Source organism: Cyanistes caeruleus, chromosome 21 (assembly GCF_971803275.1).
Source record: "Cyanistes caeruleus chromosome 21, bCyaCae1.hap1.1, whole genome shotgun sequence".
NCBI classification, from domain to species: domain Eukaryota; kingdom Metazoa; phylum Chordata; class Aves; order Passeriformes; family Paridae; genus Cyanistes; species Cyanistes caeruleus.
In genome coordinates, this window is record NC_141721.1 from 6,689,039 (window position 1) to 6,712,590 (window position 23,552).

Sequence of the window (23,552 nt, forward strand, 5' to 3'; positions counted from 1 at the left end):
ATATGAAAATTTTGTCAGAATCTTTACTGATTAAAAAATGGGCATTTACAACAATACTTGGTTGTGAAATAAAAAAAAATTATGATCAAATTTTTTGAAGATTAGAGTGTACTGAGGGAATGTTCTAATGTTTCAGTGTTCTCCAGTTAACAGACTATTATGGTACTCAAAGTTTAAAATCTGTGGTAACAAAGGGAATTAAATTTTGATTACTTTCGGCATGGAAAGCTTAGCTTAAGTTTTTAGCTTTCTCTTGAAACACCAGTATTTCCTTTAACGGATCAGGCTGTCATTGGGGGGGATTCTGGAGTTTCTCTCAAGGAGGCAGTGAGCAGAGTGTGTGTGACCATTCTTTTCCCTGGCCAGAGCCGGGATTGTGAGACGCTCCAACACCAGCCCCATGGGGTTCATGAAGATGGGCTCGTGCTCTCCAGTGCCAGCTGACACTGCCCAGGGTGTTGGGCGCAGGTTGTCCACAGGATCTTCCAGACCATATTCTCCTTCACCACTAGGTAAGCACAGAAATGCTTAGCAATTAGTAAAGCTTTATCTGAAGCAGTCATTCAGAACTCGAATTCTAGCTTGAAATTAATCTTAAACCACAACCTGCCCAGCCAGGTCATGTGTGCAGAAATAATTCTTGTTAAATGGCTCACAGAAGTAAACTAACTGGGTTTTAACTTGCTTTATCTTTCTAAGTGAAGTGTAAATCCATGTTTTGGTTTTGTTTGCATAGTTGGAACCATACCTGAGCAGCTTGGACACTGTTGTTGTGGACAACTCCAAGGACATGAATCAAGGAGTAGAAACTTCTCAGGTGAGTGACTTCAGACAATGCAATCAGCATTATTTTGATAGAGCTTGTAGAGCATTTTGTGAAGGAGTAGGAGAGCCAACACATATTTGAATGGGTTAATAGGAGGCACTGAGTTTTTGTGGAAACAGCCCACTTGTGGCCTGGGTGACACCTTGGCCCATAACTGATTCCCTACACAATAATATAGCGACTGAAATTTCTTACTCTCATGATGGAACAACAACTCTCATGAAGCCTGTCTAACCAGGGCTGGTTTATAATGAATGGTAGTAACATGCTTCTCAGAATCTGGTTTTGATAGACCAGCTCTGTCATGCCAGTTCTCAGAAAAGGGAGGCAGAGCTGCCAGTGCACAGTGTGCAACACGTTTTCGTCATTCCCTTGGGAAATCGGCTGGGATCTGATGTTACTGTTGCTAAGCAGTCAGCAAGCTTTGCAAGTCATAAATTATCATGGCATGCCAGCAGGAGAAAAAAAAAATCAGGAAGAAATAGGACTTGAAGATGTTCTGAGTCTGTTAAAGATGGAATTGCACTGTAATGCCAGAAGGATTTGGTATAAGAATATGCAATTCAGCAATTTGTTCTTCTGCTATGTGCTCATTTTTGGGTGCCTTTTCTTCTCCAGCTAAAATACTGGTTATACTTTTTATTTTGACTTTCTAAGATGTGGTATTGAAACTGCATTGTGAATTTTTCTCTTATTTAAACACTTGTCCAAAACCATCTGGACATGATAAAGCCTTCACTTCTTGGAGTCTGGGAATGGTTTCATCCATATGAAATAAGTTCTATGATGTGTCTCAAAAATTGGCTTTATAATTGCTGTGCCATTGGTTGGCTCAACAAAAGGAATGAGTGAATCCTTAGATTTGAAATGATCTCTTAAAAAGTGAAAAGGAGTGTGTATGAAGAGAATACAAAGCCCCGTGTTTGTTTTTTGTGTTGCAACTTTTCTTTGGATAGAGTCTTGTCGGGCTGTTGGTTTAGTGTCTTTTGCCAGTATCAAACTAACTTGTAACACACCATAGCAGTGTTTTTATGGCTGGCAGGGGCTTTAATGTTTCATTTCTTCATATGTTTTCTGCATTCTTTTCCTCCTTGGTTTCACTTCTTAATTTGAAATGACTGCAGTGGTATTTCTGTTTGTACAATACCACAAATTGCAGCGAGTCTTTCTCAGCATTTAAATGGGTATGGGAACCAGTTTTTTGCTCTGGGTGAGGTGAGGTCATCTGAGCTGAGATTTTTCTAAGGACTGAAGATGTCTTTCGTAATGTAGCTTCTAAACTAATTGAGCTGTTCTTGCTGCCAGTGACAGCAGAGGACACACTTTTAATTCAGAAGCCTCTGGGGTGGCAACAACACTGTAACAGGAACCTGTGAGGTTCCAGACTGATTCTAAAACGAAGGTAAAGACTTCCCAGTGCTGTGAGACAGACAAGCAGAGGGATTTCAGGCAAGCAAATTCTTGGCTGGAAAGTTAATGAGAAATAGACTTGATCCCTCTGCTAGAGCTGCAGGCAGACAGGCTGTTCTGAAACATACTGCCTAATGGAGTGGAATGAAATCAAGATGAAGTAGCTCATATTCAAAATTCAACTAGCAAAAGCATGGGCTTAGGAAGGCTGAAAGATATGTTGTAACAGCTGAGGACTTTACTGAGCAAACTGCAAGAAGTTTGGGGTAGTTTTTTTGAGCAGACATTTATGAAATGAAGCCTCTCTCAGAAGATTCTCCTGGGCAGCTTTTAAGAACCTTCTCTAGTTGTATGGTTCAGTTTTTCCCTCTTTCATTTTTTTTTTTAGACATGAATGAAACTCACTTCAGTGTCAGTTCATGGAGGTTACAGACAGGCATTTTCTCTGGGAAGCTGTGACCATAAAGCTGAAGTCTGATGTTTGTAACTTTGCACAGTTCCTTATCATGAGACCCAAAAACACACACCAGGAACAGAATATTTCATCAAATTTCAGGTCTAATTTTGCAAGAGGAGAGGCATCTTTGAGTAGGTGAAGTGTTCATAAGAGTTGTTTCCTCAAAGCCCTCTGTTTAAATGATAACTTAAAGCTCTCCCATTTGCTTTATAAGAAACTGCACTCCTGCCTAAGGACTTCCTCTGTCAGTTTTTGAAAAAAGATTCAGTCTGACAGACTAAAAAGTAAAAAACTGCTCAAAGTAATGTCCCCAGACTGCTCCATCTGAATAATTTGGTTCTTTTTAGCACCAAATTTTCTTGCAGGATCAAGAGCTGCCTTTGTGTCTGCAAATGAAGTCATTACACACAAAACAAGTTGTTAACATGCAATGTCACATTCACGCTTTTGTTTGCAAGAGTATCATTCCAGGCCTTGAGAACCTCTATTCAGTTTGGAATTTCAGTGCTGGTTATGCCATTCCTGCTGAATCCAAACACTGTATTTGTTTTGGTGCGGGTTTCCAGATGTACTGACAGCTGTCAGCCTGAAATTGTGCTTATTTGGCAGCTTGGAGGTCTCGTCAGTGTGGTGTAGCAATAGTTTAGATAATCCATGGGCTAAATCCATTCTCCTTGCTGTCTAGTGAGCTAATGATCAAACACATCTCTGGAATTTTAGGCTTCATCGATTCACTTTGCAAATACTGCTAGTAGAATTTTACCTTTCTGTTTGTCATCTCCACAGGTTCTCCTGTACCACCATCTCAGTCTCCACAGTCACTTCTGATGGGAGCGAGGTTGCAGAGTGCTCCTACTCTCACAGATATCTACCAAAACAAGCAGAAGCTCAGAAAGCAGCATTCAGACCCAGTTTGCCCATCCTATGCTGGGTATGGATACAGTCATTCTCCACAGCCAACTAGGCCAGGTAGCCTGGGAACATCCCCTACCAAGCACATGGGATCCTCACCCAGGAGCTCAGACTGGCTCTTCAAAACCCCACTGCCAACAATCATCGGCTCTCCCACTAAGGTTTGTTAAATGTGCAATTCTCAGAAATACACTGAATAGAAACCAAAAATATTTTGGAGTTATAATTTAACTTTTTTGTGTGTATTCTTGCTTTTGATTCTTAAAGGCAACAGCTCCTTTCAAAATACCTAAAACTCAAGCGTCCTCCAACTTGCTGGCCTTGGCAAATCGCCAGGGCTTGGCCGAAACCCCACTGCAGCCTAAAGATATCACTGACCCAAGGGACTTCACACACTTCCACTCCAGCCAGGCAGCTGACAAACAGGCAGGAGAACAGCACAGCAAAACCACCTTTGGCAGGTAGGCACTGCCAGGAACAGAACATTTCATCAAATTTCAGGCCTAATTTTGAAAGAGGAGGGGCATCTTTGAGTAGGTGAGGTGTTTATAAGAGTTATTTCCCCAAAGCGCTCTGTTTAAATGATAACTTAGAGCTCTCCCATTTGCTTTAGAAGAAACTTTGCATCCCTTGGGGGAGACAGCTGGGCAGCAGAACTGCACACAGCAACTCTCAGAGGGTGAAAAAGCTGTGAGGGGATGCTGGGGTTTGGTGTGTGCAACAGAAACATTTTGTACTGGCTATAAATATAGCAGGGACTTCCTGGAGCACTTTGTGTTGCTGTCTAGTTCCCTTTTGTTTTGATTAGCTGAATCTGGGATTTCATTGCCTCTGTAAAGCCTGTTCAAGTTTTTGCTTGAAAATCTCTATGACAAAGTTTGCAATATAAATTTTTCAAGAGAGAAAAAGTTATCTTTATTTTTATGGTTTGCTCTATTTTAGAAGATCCATGATAACAAGTAAGATTTCAATACTTTCTCTGTTTTTGCTGAAAAATTCTCTGTAGTAAATACCAAGAATCTTAGTTATCCTTAGTAGCAAGTTGGATGATATTTCTGAATAACTTTATTTTTTTTTTTTTTTGGGAATTCATGTATTTTCCTGTCCAGGTCTGTTAGTACTGGGAAGCTGTCAGATCAACAGGTAAAGACCACCCTTGGGGGCCAGTTATACCAAGGCAGCACAGACAGTCTCAACACAGAGAGGCCAATGGATACAGGTAAGGATCAGGGTGATACATCCAAGTTGTTTCCCTGTGCCTGGGTTTTTATGGAATGCCAGCTGGATCACAGATTTGCTTCCAAATTTGAGAATTGGTTCTGACAATTTTTAGCCTCAGCACAGAAGGCTTTTTTTAATGTTTAAGGGGGTCTGTTGCATTTCTTTAGCATAGCTTTAAAAATAACTGAGACTGGAAAATACTTATTTCTGTGCTAAACACAGAAATATCTTGACTGGCTGGAGGGGTTTGGGATTTTTCTGGTTTGGTTTTATTTTTAATTTAGCATTTGTGGCTTTTCATTTTCCAATTCCACCTTGATTTCATATGAAAGTAAATTTATGTAATTCTGGGTGTTTGGTTGGGTTTTTTTTTTCCTCCTCCCTGAGCTTGTCCCTTGCCACCAGAAGTTCTCCCTTCTGAGCAGGTGGAAAGTTCTGCAGCTCTGCAGACAGGGCTGGTCTTTGTCCTCCAGACCTGTCATGATCTGCCTTTAAAATTTTTTCTGCCGTATCTTTTGCTGCAAAGCTGACATCTTCAGGCTCTCAGGGAGTCTCTGTTGCTCTTTCCTGGGTGAGAGTAGAACACTGAGATATTGAAAGTAAGAAGATACGTTAAGCTGCACCTTGACTGTTTGTGTCTCACCAAAACTGTCCACTCAGCTTCTTTTATTTCCTGTGGGAGCCTCTAACTAGTCCAGGGCTTGGATCTGCACTGAAGTACATTGTGTTGCAGTGCTCCAATTTGCTGCATCTAATTACTTCTTGGTGTGATTATATGGAATAGGGACTAACTTGCTGTAATGTTCTCTCTCAGCTCCAGCAGGAGCCTATGGAATTGCAATGGCAACTCCATCCATGGGAAGTGGGGCAAGTTCTCGGGCTGTCATGTTCACTGTGGGGTCCCCTCCAAGCAGTGCCACCCCGCCCACCTGCACCCACATGGTCCTCAGAACCAGAACCACCTCAGGTAAGACTTTCCTGGTGGTTGTGTGGACATTTCTCAAAGGCAGCACTTGGGCTTGTCCTGTTCTGGGGCCTGAGTGCTGCCTTGCACAGGGCCTACAGTAAAAGTGCTCTAGGAAGTAGAGATTAGTATCAGATAGTTCCTGCTGTTCCCCCCTAAAGAGCGTCAGAGGCACAGATGTACAATCCAGCAGTGAGTAGCCTCCTGTGTACACAGCTTTACTCCCTCCCTGGGAGTGTAATTTCTATGGCAAAAGCAGAAAGGAAAAGTCAGAATACTGATTTTTGCCTGCTGCTGTGCATTGTCCCAGAAACAGCACACCAAGGGTGGGAGCTGCCTGCCTTCTGGCAAGAGTCAGCTGTGCTGCCAAAAATCAAAGACCTCAAGGTTAAAGGCTTCAGGTGAGCAGTGTGAACCAGAGGACAACCTGTGTCAGCCATGAATCCCAGAATCTGTTAGGAATTGTCACTATTGTTACAGCACAGCCTTTGCTCTGTCTACAGAGCCATACAAGGAGCAGTGAGGAGAGCCTTTCATGGGGGACTCTCTGCTGGCTCCTTGTGTGTCACTTACTGTCACCCACAGCCCCAGTGCTGAATCAGACTGAATGTGTGTGTTATTTTTCTTGTAGTGGGATCAAACAGTTCTGGAGGGTCTCTGTGCTCCACCAGTGGCCGTGTTTATATGGGCTCTCCTCCTGGTATTTACATGGGCTCCTCTCCTCCGGGGGCTGAGGCGGCTCCGAGTCTGAAGTACATCCCTTATGGTACTTCCCCTCCCAGCCTAGAGGGCTTTATCACCTTTGAAGCTCCTGAATTGCCTGAGGAAACTTTAATGGAGGTATAGGAACAATAATTTCATGTTTTCTAATGTGTGATATTGCTGAAACAGATGTGGTACAAGCAGGATTGCTCCATGTGCTTTGTAGTTCCCTCTGCACTGTCTCACATGCTGGTTTTTTTGTTTAAGATCTTGAAAATATTGCTGTATCGGTAGTTGCCAGTTTCTCTTTGGTAGTTATTGCTGGCATTTCATGTGTTTGAATAGGTAACCAAAGGAACATAACTGCCTTTGTCCACCACAGCCTCCCAGAGAGGCCTCTTTTTAATTCCAATGCATGTGGGTGCTGACACAGCCCCTCTGGGCATTTCATTGCTTCCTCACAGTCAGGGAATGACGTTCAATCCTACTTGTGGGAGGACTGTCCTATATTTTTTAAAATGTGTGGGGAAGTGACACTTTAAAAACACAAACTGGGGTGGTCTTTCACCAGAATGCTATTCTTGGAGTGTACATTTCTCAAGACAGATTGCTGCTCTGGTTTCTCATTCACATCTTTCTGGAAGGTGTTCGGGTGCCTACTGAATATCTCTTATAACATGAATGCTTATCACTACACTGTATTCTTCCCACAGACAGAGTTTAAAATGTATTTAGACCTGTATTATTAATGAAAATATTATAAACATTGCTAAGATGTGTTTGATTAGTTTTGAAGCCTTCTTTTTGAGAAGAAACTCTGCATGTGTAGTGTGTGTTTTACTGACAGAGCAGCAGTGAGTTGTTCACTCCAACTGAAGTTTTTAGTCTAAAGTGTAAAATTTGGTTACAGCCACTTTTTAACACAATTTAATTTCAGAACCAAGTGTAGATTAAAGTGAGGCAGATCAGATCTTTCGTAGGTATTAAGTCTATTACATAATAAAAGCCAAATGCTCCTCCTGGCTCCTCACACAAGTGCCAAGCATACTTTTGTGTTGCTGATAATAAAATAAGTAATTTGTCCCACTTGTGAGTCCTTTAGTTCCTCAGGTTTCAACACAGAACTTCATGTACCAATTCCTTTGGCTTTGTTGAAAGACTCTTTAAGTATAAGCTGCAGTATCTTGAATTCATTAACAAAGAAGAGAACAAGTTCAGATCTGTTGAGGCCCATTTGGTTCTGTCATCCCTAAAGCTGCCTCTGCCACAATGTGATTCCTGCACAGAGCTGACATACCAAGGAATCTTTAAATGATTAACAAGAGTTTTAAGTGTGGCTGATGGCTTAGAGTGGTTAAACTGCTGTCATCTTTCCCTCTGACAGAGAGAGCACACAGACACACTGCGTCACCTAAACATGATGCTGACATTTACAGAGTGTGTTCTGGATCTGACAGCAGTGAGAGGAGGAAACCCAGACCTGTGCACTTCTGCTGTGTCACTGTACCAGATCCAGGAGAGCATCGTTGTGGATCAGATCAGCCAGCTCAGCAAAGAATGGGGGTGAGTATACAGTCAAACAGAGAATTAGTGAAGATCCAACACATCAAAAATGTCTGTCCTTTTTCGGGAGTGATTGTTTTCCTGTTGAGAATCCTTATAGGAATTATTTTTTTAACAAGTGAAGACACATCAGAAAGAGGAAAGACAAAAAATTATTTTCTGGTCTGCCACTTTTCTGGGGAAAGTGGTGAGTTCAGGCTTGAGGTGCAGCAGTGCATTTCTGAGCATGGAAATTGTGTACCAGCTTCTGGCAGATCTGAGCCCTCATCCCTTCCTGTTGACTGAAGCACTGAGGTGGAGGTTGGGAGGGGAGAAGAAGTGTCCAAATTTGATTTCACTGGAAAAAACAATCAGCCCTAACACAAAATCAAAAGCAAGGAGAAATACGAGAAATTTGAAGTGGTGGGAAAGGGCAGTTCTACTTCCTGCCTTCTTCCTGAAGTAATAAAAACCCAACAGAAAACCTCTGTAAAGTGTTTGCTTTTCACAACAAACCAGGGGGGTAGGAAATGAAAAGTACACCCAGTCACTTGTGGTGAGACATTGACCTCGGGCAGAGAGTCCCCACAAATAAGTATTCCTTTTTCAAATGTCTGCATTTAAAGTAGTTTGTCTTTGCTGCTGCAGTTCCTAAATGAGCAGATGTCCCCTCACCCCATGACAGAGTGGTTGGGAAGGGGTGGAGCTGCATTTTAAACATCTGTCTTCCTTTTCTGCTGTTGCTGCATCCTGTGGGGTGTTTGTGATTAAAAAGTGCTGTCTGCCCCTGGCTTGAATACATTCAAAAAAAAGGTATTTTGATGCATAAATTACTTTTTTTTCCCCCCCTCTTCTTCCTAGGCAAGTGGAGCAGCTGGTGTTGTATATGAAAGCTGCCCAGTTACTGGCATCTTCTCTGCATCTTGCCAAAGCACAGGTCAAATCTGGGAAACTGAACCCATCCACTGCTGTTAAGCAAGGTAGATGCAATATCATCTAATTTGCTTTGCTTGTGAATTTTCTTTGCTGATACATCACTCAGAAAATTTAGGTTGCAACATTTGTTTTGTTTTCCTTCTCTACAGGAGAACTGTAGATATGTACAATTGCACAATTCTGATAGTAAACAGCCAGAAACAGTTGGGAAATGAGTATTCATTAACTTGAAATGGAAATTATTTGATAGATACTCAGGTCATAGAAGTGGTGGAGTAAATAAGCACTAAAACTACAAGTTGAAACATGTTTACTTTGCAAAGCTGAATTTAGGCTAAGTTGTTGTTTGGGTTTTGTTTGTTGTTTTTTTTAAAAAAAATTTCTCCTTACCTTTCTACCAGTTGTGAAAAGCCTCAATGAGAGATACAAATTCTGTATTGGAATGTGCAAAAAATTGACAGAAAAGTTGAATCGTTTCTTTTCGGACAAGCAAAGGTTCATTGATGAAATCAACAGTGTAACTGCAGAGAAACTCATCTACAGCTGTGCTGTGGAAATGGTGAGTCCCTCCTCTTCCCTGAACTGTAGGAATTGCTGCCTTCTCTCACATCTCTTCTACATAACCAGAAAATAGAATTGATATTTTCAGTGACAACAAAGGGAAGTTAACTGCTTTAGTGATGAGAGGGAATTCTTGTGTCACACAAAAGATTCTGGCAAATGTTGTGCTTAACCCTGATAATGGTGTTGTTGTGCACAATTAATTTGTTTCTTTTCAAGAGAATGCAGGTGTAAGAATGAGCATATTTATTCATATCAAAAAGGGCTTCTATAGATACTTTTGTGCAGAATATTCTCAGTTACCACAGCACAGGTGCTGTGTCCTCTCAGAATCACAGAATGGTTTCGAAGGGACCTTAAAGATCATCTAGTTCCACCTTCATTTTGATGTCTTCATTACAAGAACACATCAACTAAATCAAAGCTGAAAAATAGTTTCTTAATGACACATTTAGGTGACAAATTTTTCATCTTTCTATTTGCCTCATGGTTTCTGAACCTGAATGTGCTGACTGATTGCAGGTGCAGTCAGCAGCTCTGGATGAGATGTTCCAGCAAACTGAAGATATCACATATCGATACCACAAGGCAGCCCTGCTGCTGGAGGGACTGACTAAAATACTGCAAGACCCTGCAGATATAGAAAACGTGCACAAGTGTAAGTTCAGCTGAATAATGGAAATTACATGTAATTAACACATTGTAAAATAACTCTGGTCATCACCTGTCTTGTGCCTCTCTCTGCAGATAAATCCAGCATTGAGCGAAGGCTGTCTGCACTCTGCTACAGCACAGTGGCTGTGTATGAGCAGTAGGAATATCCTGAGGACCAGATGGTGTGAACATAAGGGACCACATCAGTGATACTGCACTTTTTTCACTACAGCTTCATTGTTGTCCTTGTTCTGCCCCATGTGGAAGATGATTCTTACATTTCTGTGGTGACTACCAAAGAAACAGCAGCATATTCAAAGAGGAGAAATTCCAAAAGTACACTTGCCTTACCAATCCAGCAGCTCCTTTTCCTTCCTAGCAACAGAATTTAAAAGAATCTCTCTTCACATTTCAAACTGATCCTTGTACGTGTGCTTTGAACTTGAATGATCAGGGTTGTTGTTTTTTCCTCGTGAGATTTTTAGAGAGCGGATCCTTCTGCATCAGGTACAAAAATAGACATTTCCCTCAGAAGATTCCCTCAAGAGTTTTTAAGTTGTTCAGTAAAAATGTGGCTGAGTAAATTTGGGAAACCTTAACCATGTGCAAGTGCTGCTTGAAGCTTTTTGGGGCTCAGCTGCCTTGTCTGGGAGCTCACCTGTTGTACATATGGCTCAGGTTGTCATATGAAGGGATGGCAAACATGCTCTTACCCCAGGGGAAAAGTGGGGATGGAAGAAATTCTCTCCATCTGTGCAAAATCCCCAAGGGGTTTTTCAGCTGATGTGGATACAATTTGATGATCTTCTTCCAAAATATTTTGTTTTGCACTAATTTACTAAAGCAACTGTATATTCATTTTTGAAGAACTATATTAAAAAAAAAAAATCTAGAGAAAGAAGGCACAATGGACTTGGCTGAATTTCATTTCAGTGTACATAAAATTCTTTTCAGAATTTCAAATGTAGCTTCTAGAAGACTTTCAAACAAACTGTAAAAACCTGTATTCATGTGAACCTTTCCATTTTATACCTATTTGTCTAATACTTGAGTAACTACTGCTCTGGACTTTCTCAGTAATAGCAATGTTGAGTTGCTGGTTGTTTGCTTTTTCTATAGATTTGGTTGCATCTTTTGTTGTGCATGCAGTATGTGCATTAATGCCTGCAGTCTTTAGGGGTGTAATGACAGTTCTCTGTAGTTTGTTTCTTGGGCAGTATTACAATAAATACTGTAAACTGAAAGGTTCTGCAAGGAACCATGCAAAAAAAAAGTTTTTTTTTTAAAAAAAAACAAACCAGAAAATAATGTTGTGGTTTGAGATGCTGATAAAATTATGTAGAATCTCTACATATAGAATGTGTGAAAAATCAGGATTATTTTGTGTGCATTTTGGGGGAGAGGTGGGAAGCTTCATTTAGCCTTATAGGCATTGTCATTTCAAGCATCCCATGAGATCATCAGGACAGTGATTTGCAAAGTGTTTAGGCAGATCAGCTTCTCTGGAAATGGTTCCTATACTTTATTTTTGGGACTTTTTTGTTACTCAACTGCTTGAATACTTGAATAAACCATTCTCCAGGACAGAATCATCTTAATCCTCTTAAACACAGCGGTCTGAACTATTTGACAAAGTTGTACAGGGCTTACACATCAAAATATTGTTTCAGTGTTGGGATAACCATGTGTTTCCTTTACTTTGACAGAGTAATGTACTTTTTACCTTATTTATCTGTATGAAATTCCAACAGTTAATTTGAAAGTGTTTGTTTATATAATGTTTGTATTTTTAGGTCTTTAATACGGTGTTTCTACCTCTCCTTTGTAATTGCATGCATTATTCTTGGAACTAGGTAATAACTCACTGAACTGTTGCGTAATAGCCTTTTTATTATGGCCTGTATAAATGTATATTAAGGTAAAAATAAATACTGACACTAGAAGTGTTTCTATGGTACGACTGAGTTTCTGTGTCTCTGTGACCAGAGGTGTTAAATTTAGGAAAAATTCTCTACTTGCCTGGGTAAAGAAGTTGCTGAATGTTCCCCTCAGCAGCTGGACCTGCCAGTAGGGCAGGATGGGGCAGCATCTGTGAGTTCATTATCTCTGGATAGCTCTGGCACAAAGTGGCCCTGAGTTTGTTTTTCCCTGGCTTTAGGAAGACAATTTACCCTGCTTCTTTTTTTTTTTTTCTTTTTTTTTTTTTTTTTTTCCAAATTTTTTTTAAACTTGGATTGGAAAACAAAAATGCTAAGTAGTATCCTGGGTGACAGCTGTATGATCTTTCAACAAGGTGCTTATTTGTTGCCTCTAGCAAAGGGGAGCTGTCTGGGCTGCCAGAAGAGCATATACAGAGCTAATCGACAAAAGCTGGCAGGAAGTTACAATTTCTATCCAAAGCTGACAAAAAATGGGCTTTGTTCACCTCACAGCTCGTACCCTCTGCCCAGCTGAGGTATGCTGTGATAGCTGCTGTGTGAATATTGGGGTTTTTTGAGTTGTAATATCAATTTTCCCCCAATTTATTATTAAAAACCCCTTCACTTGCAAGTGCCACATAAAGAGGATGAGGAAGCAGTGAGCTGGGAATGCTAATGATATGTCTGAGCCCAAATCTAGGAACAAAGCAACAGCCTTAATGCACAAGTCTAGGAGATAGGCTGCTTTTCTCAGGAACTCACTGGCTTTTGTTGGTTTTCTTTCTTTCCTTTCAGGATTCAAGCTCATTCTCCTTCCCCTCTTGCCAGCAAGGCTACAGCTGCACAAACAGGAGGAGAAGAAAAGGGCTATTCTTGCTGGCTGTTTTCAGGAGGAGGAGACCAATGTTCATGGCCTGTCTTTCTGCATAAACTCATGCCACAAAGATCCTGAAGCTGTCCTGTCTTTGGCTCTCTGTGCTGAACAGCAGGTGCCTGTTTTTACCAAATACTTTTTTTTTTTTTTTCACAGCCTTTGAAAGATAGAACTTAAAAAGAGAGATTTCGTGTGCTTTTCTAGCTCAGCTCTCCAGCATGTCCTTGAGTGTTCTTCACTTGCTCCACTCTGTCCATTTTATAAAATGTCAGCTGAGGAATCTAAACCACATTTTGATTCTGACATTTGCTGCTTTTCATAAGCAAGAAACTGAACTCAGCCCTTCCCCTGGCACAGAGGAGGAAATCCTGTTAATTTTACTTGCAGCTAAGGTGCTACAAGTTATTCCAAGGAGCATTTTGAGGAGGGAGCTGTTCTGGGTTTTGCATAGTTCTTGTTATTATCTTGTACAGCTACATCCAATTATTACCACATCACTTCAGGGTTTGGAGGCAACAACCTGGGATTCACCCATGTCCCACTTCTGTGCCCAGCTCCACCAAAAAGGGAAATTTGTGTTTCAGCTGGAGCAGGGAAAGCTGGCTCCTGCTACTTCCAAAGGTTGTTGAGGCTTTGAAATTCAGATAGGCTGGCTTGTGACCTGACTTGTGACCCACCTCCATTTTAATTCCTGCTTCTTCTCTTATTTTGGGAGTCTTTTTAATATAAATTTTGTTCCTTTGATTTTTTTTCGTCTTCTGTGAGCTCTGCTTACTACTATCTTTTTTGACTGTCCAGCATGCTTTTTAAGTCTTTAAGCAAATCTTTTTCTATCATGAACTTCCCCATCTGACCTGAGCCATGGTCCTGGCTGTGGCTTTTCCCAGAGTGCCCCCACAGCTCCTCCTTTTTGCAGAGGAGTGGAGTCCATCAGGGTAACCTCTCTCCTGAGGTCTCTAAGTCAGCTGGAGCCCAGCTGAAGGAAGCCTTGGGACAAACACCTTTTCAATAGGCTTTTGTGCACGGCAGGCTCCCTCCTCCTCGCTGCCTGGAAGCCAACTGAGTGCCAGTGGGGCTGTTGAGTCTTGTTTCAGTCCTTGTGCCAATCATTCCCATTGTTTCTTTGTGTCCCTTTCACATTTTCCATGGCCTGAACTCTGTCCACAATGCAGCCCACAGACCAGGGCTCTGTGTGACACAGTATCTCCTTCTTGTGAATGTGAGATCAGCCACAGCTTTCAAAACAAGTGATGCCATAAATGAACTGAGCTGCATTGATTCCTGTAGGTTCCTTAAAAACCTCTCCCTGTTGTTCATCTTCTGTACCTGCTTTTATGGTCGAGTGCTGTTTGGGTTTTGTATCTGCCTGGGTTATGTGACTTCCAGAAAACTTGGAATTTCAGACTAGGCAGACATTTAAGCAGAGACTGAAGATTGTAGCTGAAAACTTGAAGTTCTGTGTGTGTGGTGTGTGAGCTAACAGGGCATTATTTGATTATTTAGACTCTTGAAACCAAATACTGCGCAGTTTATCTTCCAAACCAAAGTCCTCCCTCCCCAGGCTCTGCTGGGTGCTTTTGGAAGCAGGGTAAGGATCAGCACAAAGGGCTGCTTCCCAGGGCAGGGCAGGAGCCTGTCTCATTAATTACTATTAATTGACTCCAAGAGAGGAGTGAGGGTACAAGGAGGGAGGGTAGGGGGGAATCGAGCTTAGCTTCTCAATGAAACACCTCTTGCTGCTGTAAATAAAGAATAGAGCCCACCCCAGCACTGCTCACCTCCCAGTTCCTCTAGAGTTCCATAGCTTTGACATAAATAGCTCCCTTTATTGTTTCTTAATGATAGAATTAAAATAGAAAACACTGCCAGCTCCCAGGCGTGGGGAGCACGGGGTATTCCTCTGTCTCATTCGAGATCCCACACGTCCCTGAAATCCACGTGTCTCACCCAGCTCAGACTCTGCAATGCTAAAAACGCCCTCAGCCTTGTTTCCTGTCCCTAACTGGCCAAAAGATGTCCCTGACAAGGACCAAAAGGGACTCCTTCCCAGGATGCTACCTCATTCCTGCAAAGGTTTACCCCTGCTGACCACTGGGATCACTGGGAGCTGGGACATTTGCTTCCAGTGTGTGCTTGCCAAGTACAAGCAGCACTGTCATGACATGAAAACCTTCTGGGCTGATGGGTGAGAATTTTACAAGCTCTGGAGAATCCATCCACCTCCCTGCCCTTGCTGCCAGCCTGGGTGGGTGCATTGCAGCACCATTTCCCCAGGCATAATGTAATGCTCCATGCTGAGAGCTCAGTTTTTCACTCTGTAGATAATCCCTTATCCAAATTCCCTTGGGCCTGCACAGAGCTCCAATCTGCCTGCAAGGATGCTGACAGGATAAGGAGGAGCATTTGCATCAGGCAATGGTCCTATGAGGAACATTCCTGCTTCTACCCATATTTTCTTCAATGCACACCCAGCTTTTCTCAGCACACCACCTGGAAGGGCACCGTCAAGCCCAGCCTGTTTTTCCTTCTCATGTTGCCTCCTGCACACAAGTTTTAGCAGTTGCTCATGCCATTCTTCTCCCCAGCAGGGTGTTTACTGCTGAAATTTGTGCAACAGCTTGTGAAATGTTCCTGCTGAGCCACAGCCCAGAGGGTGTTAGTGAAGCCAACTGACCACAGAAGCCAAGCTTGGTGTTTGGGGGGAATTGTTCCACACAATCTGAAGTCAAAGGGCACTCCCAGCTTTCGGAGGGCCGTGTTGATGTGTAAAATGGGATTAAACTTTGCAGGAGAAGGGGTGCTCTGTGCTAGGAGCCCCCATCAGCTGGGCAGGAGCAGCCAGGTGCCAGCCCTGTGTCACGGAGGTGTGGTGGCCACGGACTCGGTGGCTTCCAGCTGCAGCCGAGGAGCTTTAGCAGTAAAAGCCCTGGGAAAATCGTGTCACGAAAGGCAACCTGTAACAACCTGCGTGCAATTTTTAAATACTCCCCGTGCTTTTCCTAGAACAACTTCTGGCAGGTCTATTTTTAACCGGAACGTGCCCAACCTTGCCCGAGCTCCTTTCTCTGCGGTTTTTAGGGTTTTTTTGGCTCGCTTCCCACGCCGCGATTGTATCAAGGTTAATTCGACCGTCCTGCCGGGCTCTTCCCACCTCCCCCAAAAGAGCAGCACCTGCCCGGCTTCGCTCGCTCTCCGTGGCAGGGCAGGGCCAGCCGCGGGCCCGTTCCCCGATAAGGCTCCGCAGGGACTCTGCTCTCCGCCCCGGCAGCGTTTCACAACCGGCCCGGCAGTGCCGGCCCCGCTGCCGCCCGCGGAGCCCACGCAGGACGGCGGCGGCCTCGCAGCGCTGCCAGCGCGGCAGGAGCGACCCCGAGCGCGGCGGCCAAGGTAGCGAAGGGACCCCCGGGGCGGGACACGACTTCACCCCGCTCTGCTTTCGCCTTCTCCCCTCTCCCACCCAGATCACCGGGCACGGAGGGGGAGCGGCGGCCCCGCGGCCTCGCCCGTTCCGCTTCCGCCATGTGAGCGGAAAGAGGAAGCGGCGGCGGCGGCCCCCGGTGGGCGGCGGGGGCGGAGGGTCCTGCCCGGAGCGGAGGGCACCGGCCGGGGGGAGAACCAGCGGCTCGCAACCACCGCGCCGCAACCGCCGCCACGCTTGCGGCCTCAGCCCCGGTGTCGCTCGGGGGTCCCCGCGGTTCCTCCTGGGGTCCCCATCGCGCCGTGTCCTCGCCGGGTGCCGCTCGATACCGCGGGGCGCTCCGCCCCGCCGGGAGCAGCCCCGGCTTCCTCGGTGACATCCCCACGCTCCCACCAGCGCCCTGCGCCGCTTCGCAAACTTTTCTAACTCGGGAATTACGTAAGGCTCCAGAGACACGCGGCGTGTGAGGCACGAAGGGCGGCGAGTTCGCTGCCCGGGGACGGGGCGGGGGCGCGGCCGGAGGCTGCGGGTGCGAGCGGTGCCTGTGGGGACGAGCCGGGCTCTGCGGCTCAGGGAGGGCCCGCGCCGAGCTGGGTGTCACCGCTGTCTCCTCAGTGCTCAGCGGCCATGGAGAGGATGCAGCAGATCGTGGGGCGGGCGAGGGCCGCCTTCAGCTCGGGCCGGAGCCGCCCGCTGGAGTTCAGGATTCAGCAGCTGAAGGCCCTGGAGAGGATGGTGCAGGAGAAGGAGAAGGAGATCCTGGCAGCCCTCAAGGCGGATCTGAACAAGGTCTGTGCTGTCGGGGAGTTTCTCCCATCAGCCGTGCATGGGCAGTGGTTGGCCCTGAAGGGAAAGCGGGAAGGCCAAGGGCTGCCATTGTGCTGAATGACTTTTGCTCTTGGCCCCCTTGGCCCTGGCTCCCACTGTGGCTGCGAAGATCTGCTGCCACCGCTTGTAAGGAGTTAGTCTAAGGCAGGACTGCAGAGGCAATCCTGGCTGTCAGCTTTTAGGTTCTGCCTCACACCCTTGGGTTGGCTAGCTTTGGCCAGGGATCCTTTGTCACTGCCAGTGGCAGACACTTTGAAGCAGCAGGGCTGTGATGTGGCTGTGGGAGGTGGGTGCCTTTGCCATCCTCTTCCCCAACCCCCTGTTGTTTCAGTGTGGGCCCAACGCCTACAGCCATGAAATTCTGGGCGTGCTGGGGGAGCTGGCCCTGACCATGGAGAAGCTGCCGTCCTGGGCAGCCCCTCAGGCCGTGAAGAAGAACCTGCTGACCCTGAGGGACGAGGCCTACATCAACTACGAGCCCCTGGGCGTGGTGCTGGTCATCGGGGCCTGGAACTACCCGTTTGTGCTGGTCATGCAGCCCCTGATCGGGGCCATCGCAGCAGGTGGGGATCCAGCACGGCCCCAGCCTTGGTGGGCTGGTGGCTGGGAGCTGGGGCAAGGATGTGAGGGCTGAGTGTCCGTGCTGTGTGTGCCCTGCAGGCAATGCCGTGGTGGTGAAGCCGTCGGAGGTCAGCGAGAACACGGCTCGGCTGGTGGCCGAGCTCCTCCCACAGTACCTGGACAAGGTGAGTGTGGCCCCGTGCCTGGCATGACTGTCTTGATCTGTCCTGCTTCTAAAGGGCTCCTGCAGGTTCAAGCCACATCCATTGCCTGCTCAGCAGCATAAGCAGGAGGCAGAGGAAGGGCTGAGTTAAAGTCCAAAGGTACATTGACAAATTCTTCCCATGTTTGTGTATGAGCTTACATAACACTGCTGCAGTGTGACAGCCTTTTTGACACCCATGACCATATGGAGAGGTGTGTGGGTACTTCTCACTGCAGGAGCTGCTCTTTTGGAGCTGTGCTGGGGATGTCCTTAGGTCAACACAGGTTGTGTAGGATGGTGGCTGTGCCTGGCTCTTCCTGAGAATTAGGCACTGTGTGTTCCATGGAGCGTGTCCTGGGTTTTTGTGTCCTGCTGAACTGCACTTGGAGGAGGAGGTGTTGTTCTCCTCCTCTTGCCTGGCAGTTCTGTTGTCCCTTGCACTGTGTCACAGACTGTTGCTGTCACTGCACAGGGCCCTGTGGAGTTTCCTCCAGGGAGTTAGCACCTTCTCGAGGTGGGAGGCAGGAGCAGAGGAAGGAGGCAGCCCTGGGGAGAGTCTGGCAGTCATGTGCACCCTGGTTCTTACTGTGTGGGAGCAGCTCCACAGCCAGACTCAGCCCTGGCCTCAGCCTGCATTTCTTTTAGTTCTTATGACACAAAGTGTGATATGAAACTTCATTTCAGGGGAAGGAGCATAGCTTATCTCTGATACCACTGTATTTTGTCCCTATCATGAAGTAGGCCACAAATAAGTGTGCCCTCTGCCACCTGCTGCCTTGATCTAAGTGCTTTGAGTCAAGGTAAGTCTCAGGCTCATGTTTGCCCTGCAGGATCTGTACCCTGTGGTCACTGGAGGAGTTCCTGAGACAACTGAGCTGCTGACCCAGAGATTTGATCACATCCTCTACACCGGCAACACTGCTGTGGGCAAAATTGTGATGGCAGCAGCTGCCAAGCACCTGACCCCTGTCACCCTGGAGCTGGGGGGAAAGAGCCCCTGCTACATCGACAAGGACTGTGACCTGGCTGTGGCCTGCAGGTCAGCTTGCTGCTGCCTTGATGGGCCCTGAGCAGCAGGGCAGGGGGAGGTCTCTGGGCCAGCATCCCCAGCTCAGGTGCTGCCAGCTGGGCTGAGTGGTGTGGCAGGGGTTGCCCACGGGGAAACCGTGTCCCTTTTGTCCCTCGTCCCAGGCGGATAACGTGGGGCAAGTACATGAACTGTGGGCAAACCTGCATCGCCCCAGACTACATCCTGTGCGACCCCTCCATCCAGAGCCAGGTGGTGGAGAACATCAAGGCGACTCTGAAGGTGAGGGAGGAGTTCTTTGTGCTGTGGGGGTTGTTCCAGGTGTGATTTCCTGGAGCTGTGGCTGTTGGAAGGTGCGCTGAGCACTTTTGTTGCTGCTGTGCCCTTGCTCAGGAATTCTATGGGGAAGATGTGAAGTCATCTCCGGACTATGAAAGGATTGTCAACCAGCGTCACTTCAAGAGGGTGAAGAGCCTGCTGGAGGGGCAGAAGATCGCTCATGGGGGAGAGTCTGATGAGGCCTCCTGCTTCATAGGTGCTCCTGGCAGCTGCTGTGGAGGGGAGGTGGTGGTGGGCGCTTCCTGGGCTCCGTGTGTCTGTGCCTGACTTGGGTTATGTTGAACACAGCAGTGTCCAGGACAAGGTCCTGTCCTGGGCCAGATGTGTCCTGCTCATGCTGTTGTCCCATTGTCCCGTTTGCCTCAGCTCCAACCATCCTCACGGACGTTTCCCCGGAGTCCAAGGTGATGGAGGAGGAAATCTTTGGACCAGTGCTGCCCATTGTGCCTGTGAAGAGCGTGGATGAAGCCATTGAGTTCATCAATCATCGGGAGAAGCCCCTTGCCCTTTATGTCTTCTCCAACAACAAGCAGGTGGGTCTGGGCTGTGCCAGAGGAGATCAACATTGTAGCTCCCTTTCCAGTATCCCCAGTTACACGGTCTGGTCTCTTCTTTAAGCCTTTTTAATCTTCTCTTTTGTTTTTTGTTTTTTTTTCATTTTCTAGTTAATCAAGAGAGTCATCTCGGAAACCTCCAGTGGTGGTGTGACTGGAAATGATGTCATCATGCATTTCTTCCTCTCAACTTTGCCTTTTGGTGGTGTTGGTAAGTTACTGGAGCTCCTTAAGGGTTGGTACTTATGGCACAGTCTGTGCCAGGGAACAACAACTCATGGTTTGTGTCTGGGTATCCCTGTGCCTCCTACAGCCCAAGTCTCTTGCAGCAGGTCTTGATTATAATGGTAAGTTCTGGGAGTGCATTAAGACTCCCAGAACTTTTCCAGAAGGGAAAAACCTTTGGATGTATTTTTGGAAAGATTGAAACATTTAGTGCAACCTGATGGGAAAAGTTCATTAAAACCATTAATGAGTGATTGGTGGAAACGAGGTGAGGAAGGCTGGAGTACACTGTAGAGACTGAGAAGTGCTGCAGGGGAAGGGTCAGTTGTCCTCAAGTGGACAGAGTTTTGGCTGACCTGCCTGGCTGTGTCCCTCAGGCCACAGCGGGATGGGCGCCTACCACGGCAAGCACAGCTTCGAGACCTTCTCCCACCGCCGTGCCTGCCTGATCAAGGACCTGAAGATGGAGAGCACCAACAAAATGAGGTACCCACCTGGAAGCCAGAAGAAGGTGGATTGGGCCAAGTTCTTCCTCCTGAAGCGGTTTAACAAGGCCCGAATTGGGCTCTTTGTCCTGGCCCTGCTGGGGGTTGTGGCAGCAGTGATGATTAAGGTGAGTTTTGGGTCTTTGCTGTCTATGGCAGTGCATGAGTGATTTGCCCAATCTGTTCTTTGCAACTGCAGCCCTTTTATAAAGCCTGACCTCTTTTTCTGTCTTGGGATTTATTATATCTGTCCCACCTTAAATTCTTACCTTCTCACTCTTGCAAGTGATCTGTAGAATAGGACTATCCCTGGAGTGACCTCGCAGACTGCTGAACTCCTTATTGCTCTTCCCTGGTAGGTGACACTGGTGGGATGCTCCCTCCAGAGGCAGAGGTTGGTAGTCTTGGACTGGTTAGGAGTAGTTTCCATTCCAGGGCTTCCTTCAGCAGTGTTTGAGCTGCCTCACAGCCCAGAGAGCTGCAATCTGTGCCGTGGCACTCTGGGGAGGGAAGCTGTGTCCTTGTTGCCCATTGCAGCCCCTGTCTGACCTCAGCTCAATTATTCTCATTTCCTCCCTTGTTTCCATCTGGGTCCTGTGGAAGGGTGGGATGTCCTCTCCTCTCTGCAGGAGGCAGAGGCTTGCAGGAGGCTCAGGATGCCTCCTGAGGTGGAGGAACAAGATCTGAATCTCTAAGCGTGGTCACTGTTGGTTGTTCATATCTGACAAACCAGACACTCCATGTGCCTTCGCTGACTGCTCTGTGGGGTTTAGTGAGCTTAAGGGAGCAGCTCCTGAGGGCACAGGAGGTGGCAGGGTGGATCAGGACTCTGCCCTTCAGTCTGTGCAGTTGCTGCTGCAAGGACACACTCAGGAGCCCAGCATCCAGGGCAAATAACCTGCTCACATAATCCAGGAGGAGCTGTAAGAGCCATGAACTGGCTCAGGCCTTGAGGCAGCAGCCAGGGAGGCAGGCCCTGTGTAGGGGAATGAGAGTGGGGGAAACTCACAGCATCTTGAAATCATTTGGGTTTCTCAGAGCCACCAGTCTGTGCTGAAGAGAAAAGCCCTCTTGGTTGTGCTGGCTGTGCAGAGGCTGGGCTGGCCCAGCGGGTGGTAAGGAGGAGCAGGTTTCAGAGCACTGCTGTGGCTGTCACAGTGAGGTAGGAGCCTTTTTCTTCTCCTGTGTGTAGACCTAGTTTGAGATTGGGAAAAGCTTTGTAGATGAGTGAATGTGGGGCTGAGCCAGAGCACGATGACACCTGAGATAACCAGTGCATGCTGAGGGGCAGGAGAGCTGCACGCTGGGGAACCCCCCTGACTGAAGGGGCTTTGCTTCAGGCTGTTCTAGAAAGGGGATTGGTTTTGTCTCAGCAGATCCTTCACAGGATGTTGGTGTTGTGTTTTGCTTTCACAGGTGGTTAACTGATGAAGAGAGGAGAAGGCACCATGTGCGCGTCATACTCTGGGTGCTCGCTTTGTGTCTGTTTCCTTAAGCTGGAAAGTCATTATTTTCTTTTGTTCTGGGTGATTTCAGTGAGCTGTCGAGCACACAGAGTAGACTTAGAGAGGCACTAACCACGAGAAGGCTCAGATTCCTGTTTACTTAAAAGCCATGCTGGAACAGAGGGACCAGTGGGGACAAGCTGTTTGAAGGAGGACTGTAGAGCAAGAAATTCCAGTCCCTACCTCCGCCTTGTGCCATGCAGAGCTTCCAGGGACACAGTGTCCTGCACCAAACCACTCACCATCCTGCAGTGACCAACAGGAGCTGAAGTTTCAGGAATCCTTGGGTTGACAGTGTTTTCCCTGCAGTTTAGGGGATGATCTGAACACCCCTCTCTTGGGGACAAGCCTGAGACAATCTGTGCTGCCCAATGCATTTGGCCAAAAGTGATGGCTGTGAATAAACCCAGTGAGGTTCCCCTTGTCATTTAATTGAGGTGAAACATTCTCACATCTCTTCAAACCAGAATCATCCTCAGCTGGTCAGGGGCTGCTTGCTGGGTTCTGTGTTTCATCATGTGCCTTTAACAGTTATTTAGCAGTTAGAAAATTCCAAAGGTGATGCCTGCACTGCCTGTATTGTGCTGATGTCTCATGCTGGAGCAAAAGAACTTTCAGGCCTGTTCAGAGAAGTGGGAATGACAAATAATACCTTGTGGATTAGCCCAGCCCCACACAGCCATTTGCTTTTTCCCTGTGGGATGGGGAAGAGAATTGGAAGAAAGTGAGAAAAGTTGTATATTGAGATAAAAGTAGGTGAAGTGAAAACTGGGCTTTCCAGGCAAATCAAAGCAAATTAAGGAATTTGTTCATTAATTCCCCTCATCAGGCAGGTGTTCAGCCATCCCCAGAAGAGCAGGGCATCATCACACCTGGTGGTGACTTGGGAAGACAAACACCATAACTCCCAATGTCACAAACCCAAAACATTCCTTCCATGAAGAAACTTGGTGTCTACCACGAAAATTAACTTCATCCCAGCCAAAGCTGTTCCTGGTCAGATTCCTCTAAGGAAAAACAATTACTGGAAGAGTGTGTGTGCTCCTTTGTGTTTGAGCTTCTCAAGATGCTGTAATCTTGCACTGGGGGATAATGTGGGGCTTGTTCTAGCTTGGGGGAAGGATGCTGAAGGAATTGAAGGTGAAAGAGCTTTAGAACTGCTTCACAAAATAATTGAACAATTATTACTAAATGCAATTAATATAGAGTAGAAAATTATATTTACTGTGCAATAAGTGGGATTTCTTCATGTCTGGTGAAAATCCATGTACTAAGCCTTTTTGATGATACATTTTGCAAGCCACTAAATAAACACTGAGAATTTAAATAATAAACCGAGTGTGGTAAGTCCTTGCAGTCTCCTGAGGAATCCTGCTCTGCTGGTCCCAGCTCTGGCCTTGGCTTGGCTGAATGGCACACTTGTGTTG

General features: G+C 46.3%; 2 protein-coding genes across 8 annotated transcripts in view; both read left to right on the forward strand.

Annotated features, from left to right (window-relative positions):
* ULK2 (unc-51 like autophagy activating kinase 2) overlaps window positions 1-13,050 on the forward strand; it is a 37,500-nt gene extending 24,450 nt beyond the window's left edge. The window contains exons 17-29 of one of the 2 annotated variants that reach the window (XR_015278543.1): window positions 367-512; window positions 737-817; window positions 3,480-3,766; window positions 3,873-4,066; window positions 4,715-4,824; window positions 5,641-5,793; window positions 6,422-6,630; window positions 7,877-8,055; window positions 8,896-9,014; window positions 9,372-9,529; window positions 10,054-10,189; window positions 10,279-10,692; window positions 12,900-13,050. Coding sequence is in view for 1 of the 2 variants with exons in the window: in XM_023939319.2 (XP_023795087.1) it covers window positions 367-512; window positions 737-817; window positions 3,480-3,766; window positions 3,873-4,066; window positions 4,715-4,824; window positions 5,641-5,793; window positions 6,422-6,630; window positions 7,877-8,055; window positions 8,896-9,014; window positions 9,372-9,529; window positions 10,054-10,189; window positions 10,279-10,346 (1,840 nt within the window). In the remaining variant the exon portion in view is untranslated. Of the gene's footprint in view, window positions 1-366; window positions 513-736; window positions 818-3,479; window positions 3,767-3,872; window positions 4,067-4,714; window positions 4,825-5,640; window positions 5,794-6,421; window positions 6,631-7,876; window positions 8,056-8,895; window positions 9,015-9,371; window positions 9,530-10,053; window positions 10,190-10,278; window positions 12,143-12,899 lie in introns of those variants that run through there. The other variant, XM_023939319.2, reaches the window with a different exon arrangement.
* A 1,608-nt stretch (window positions 13,051-14,658) lies between these two features.
* On the forward strand, window positions 14,659-23,459 carry LOC111937817 (aldehyde dehydrogenase family 3 member A2-like). 6 transcript variants are annotated; one of them, XM_086859684.1, is made up of 12 exons: window positions 14,659-16,365; window positions 17,012-17,185; window positions 17,556-17,787; window positions 17,885-17,970; window positions 18,821-19,029; window positions 19,182-19,299; window positions 19,411-19,552; window positions 19,723-19,889; window positions 20,022-20,121; window positions 20,513-20,748; window positions 21,659-21,782; window positions 22,037-23,459. In XM_086859684.1, the coding sequence occupies exons 2-11, from the start codon at window positions 17,024-17,026 to the stop codon at window positions 21,737-21,739; spliced, it is 1,533 nt and encodes a 510-aa protein (XP_086715810.1). In that variant the 5' UTR covers window positions 14,659-16,365; window positions 17,012-17,023; the 3' UTR covers window positions 21,740-21,782; window positions 22,037-23,459. The 6 variants fall into 6 exon arrangements, with proteins under 6 accessions (XP_086715810.1, XP_086715815.1, XP_086715813.1 ...); XM_086859683.1 differs by lacking the exon at window positions 14,659-16,365 and adding an exon at window positions 16,506-16,834; XM_086859689.1 differs by lacking the exon at window positions 21,659-21,782 and having other exon boundaries at window positions 15,810-16,365; window positions 22,157-23,459.
* The last annotated feature ends 93 nt before the right edge of the window (window positions 23,460-23,552 follow it).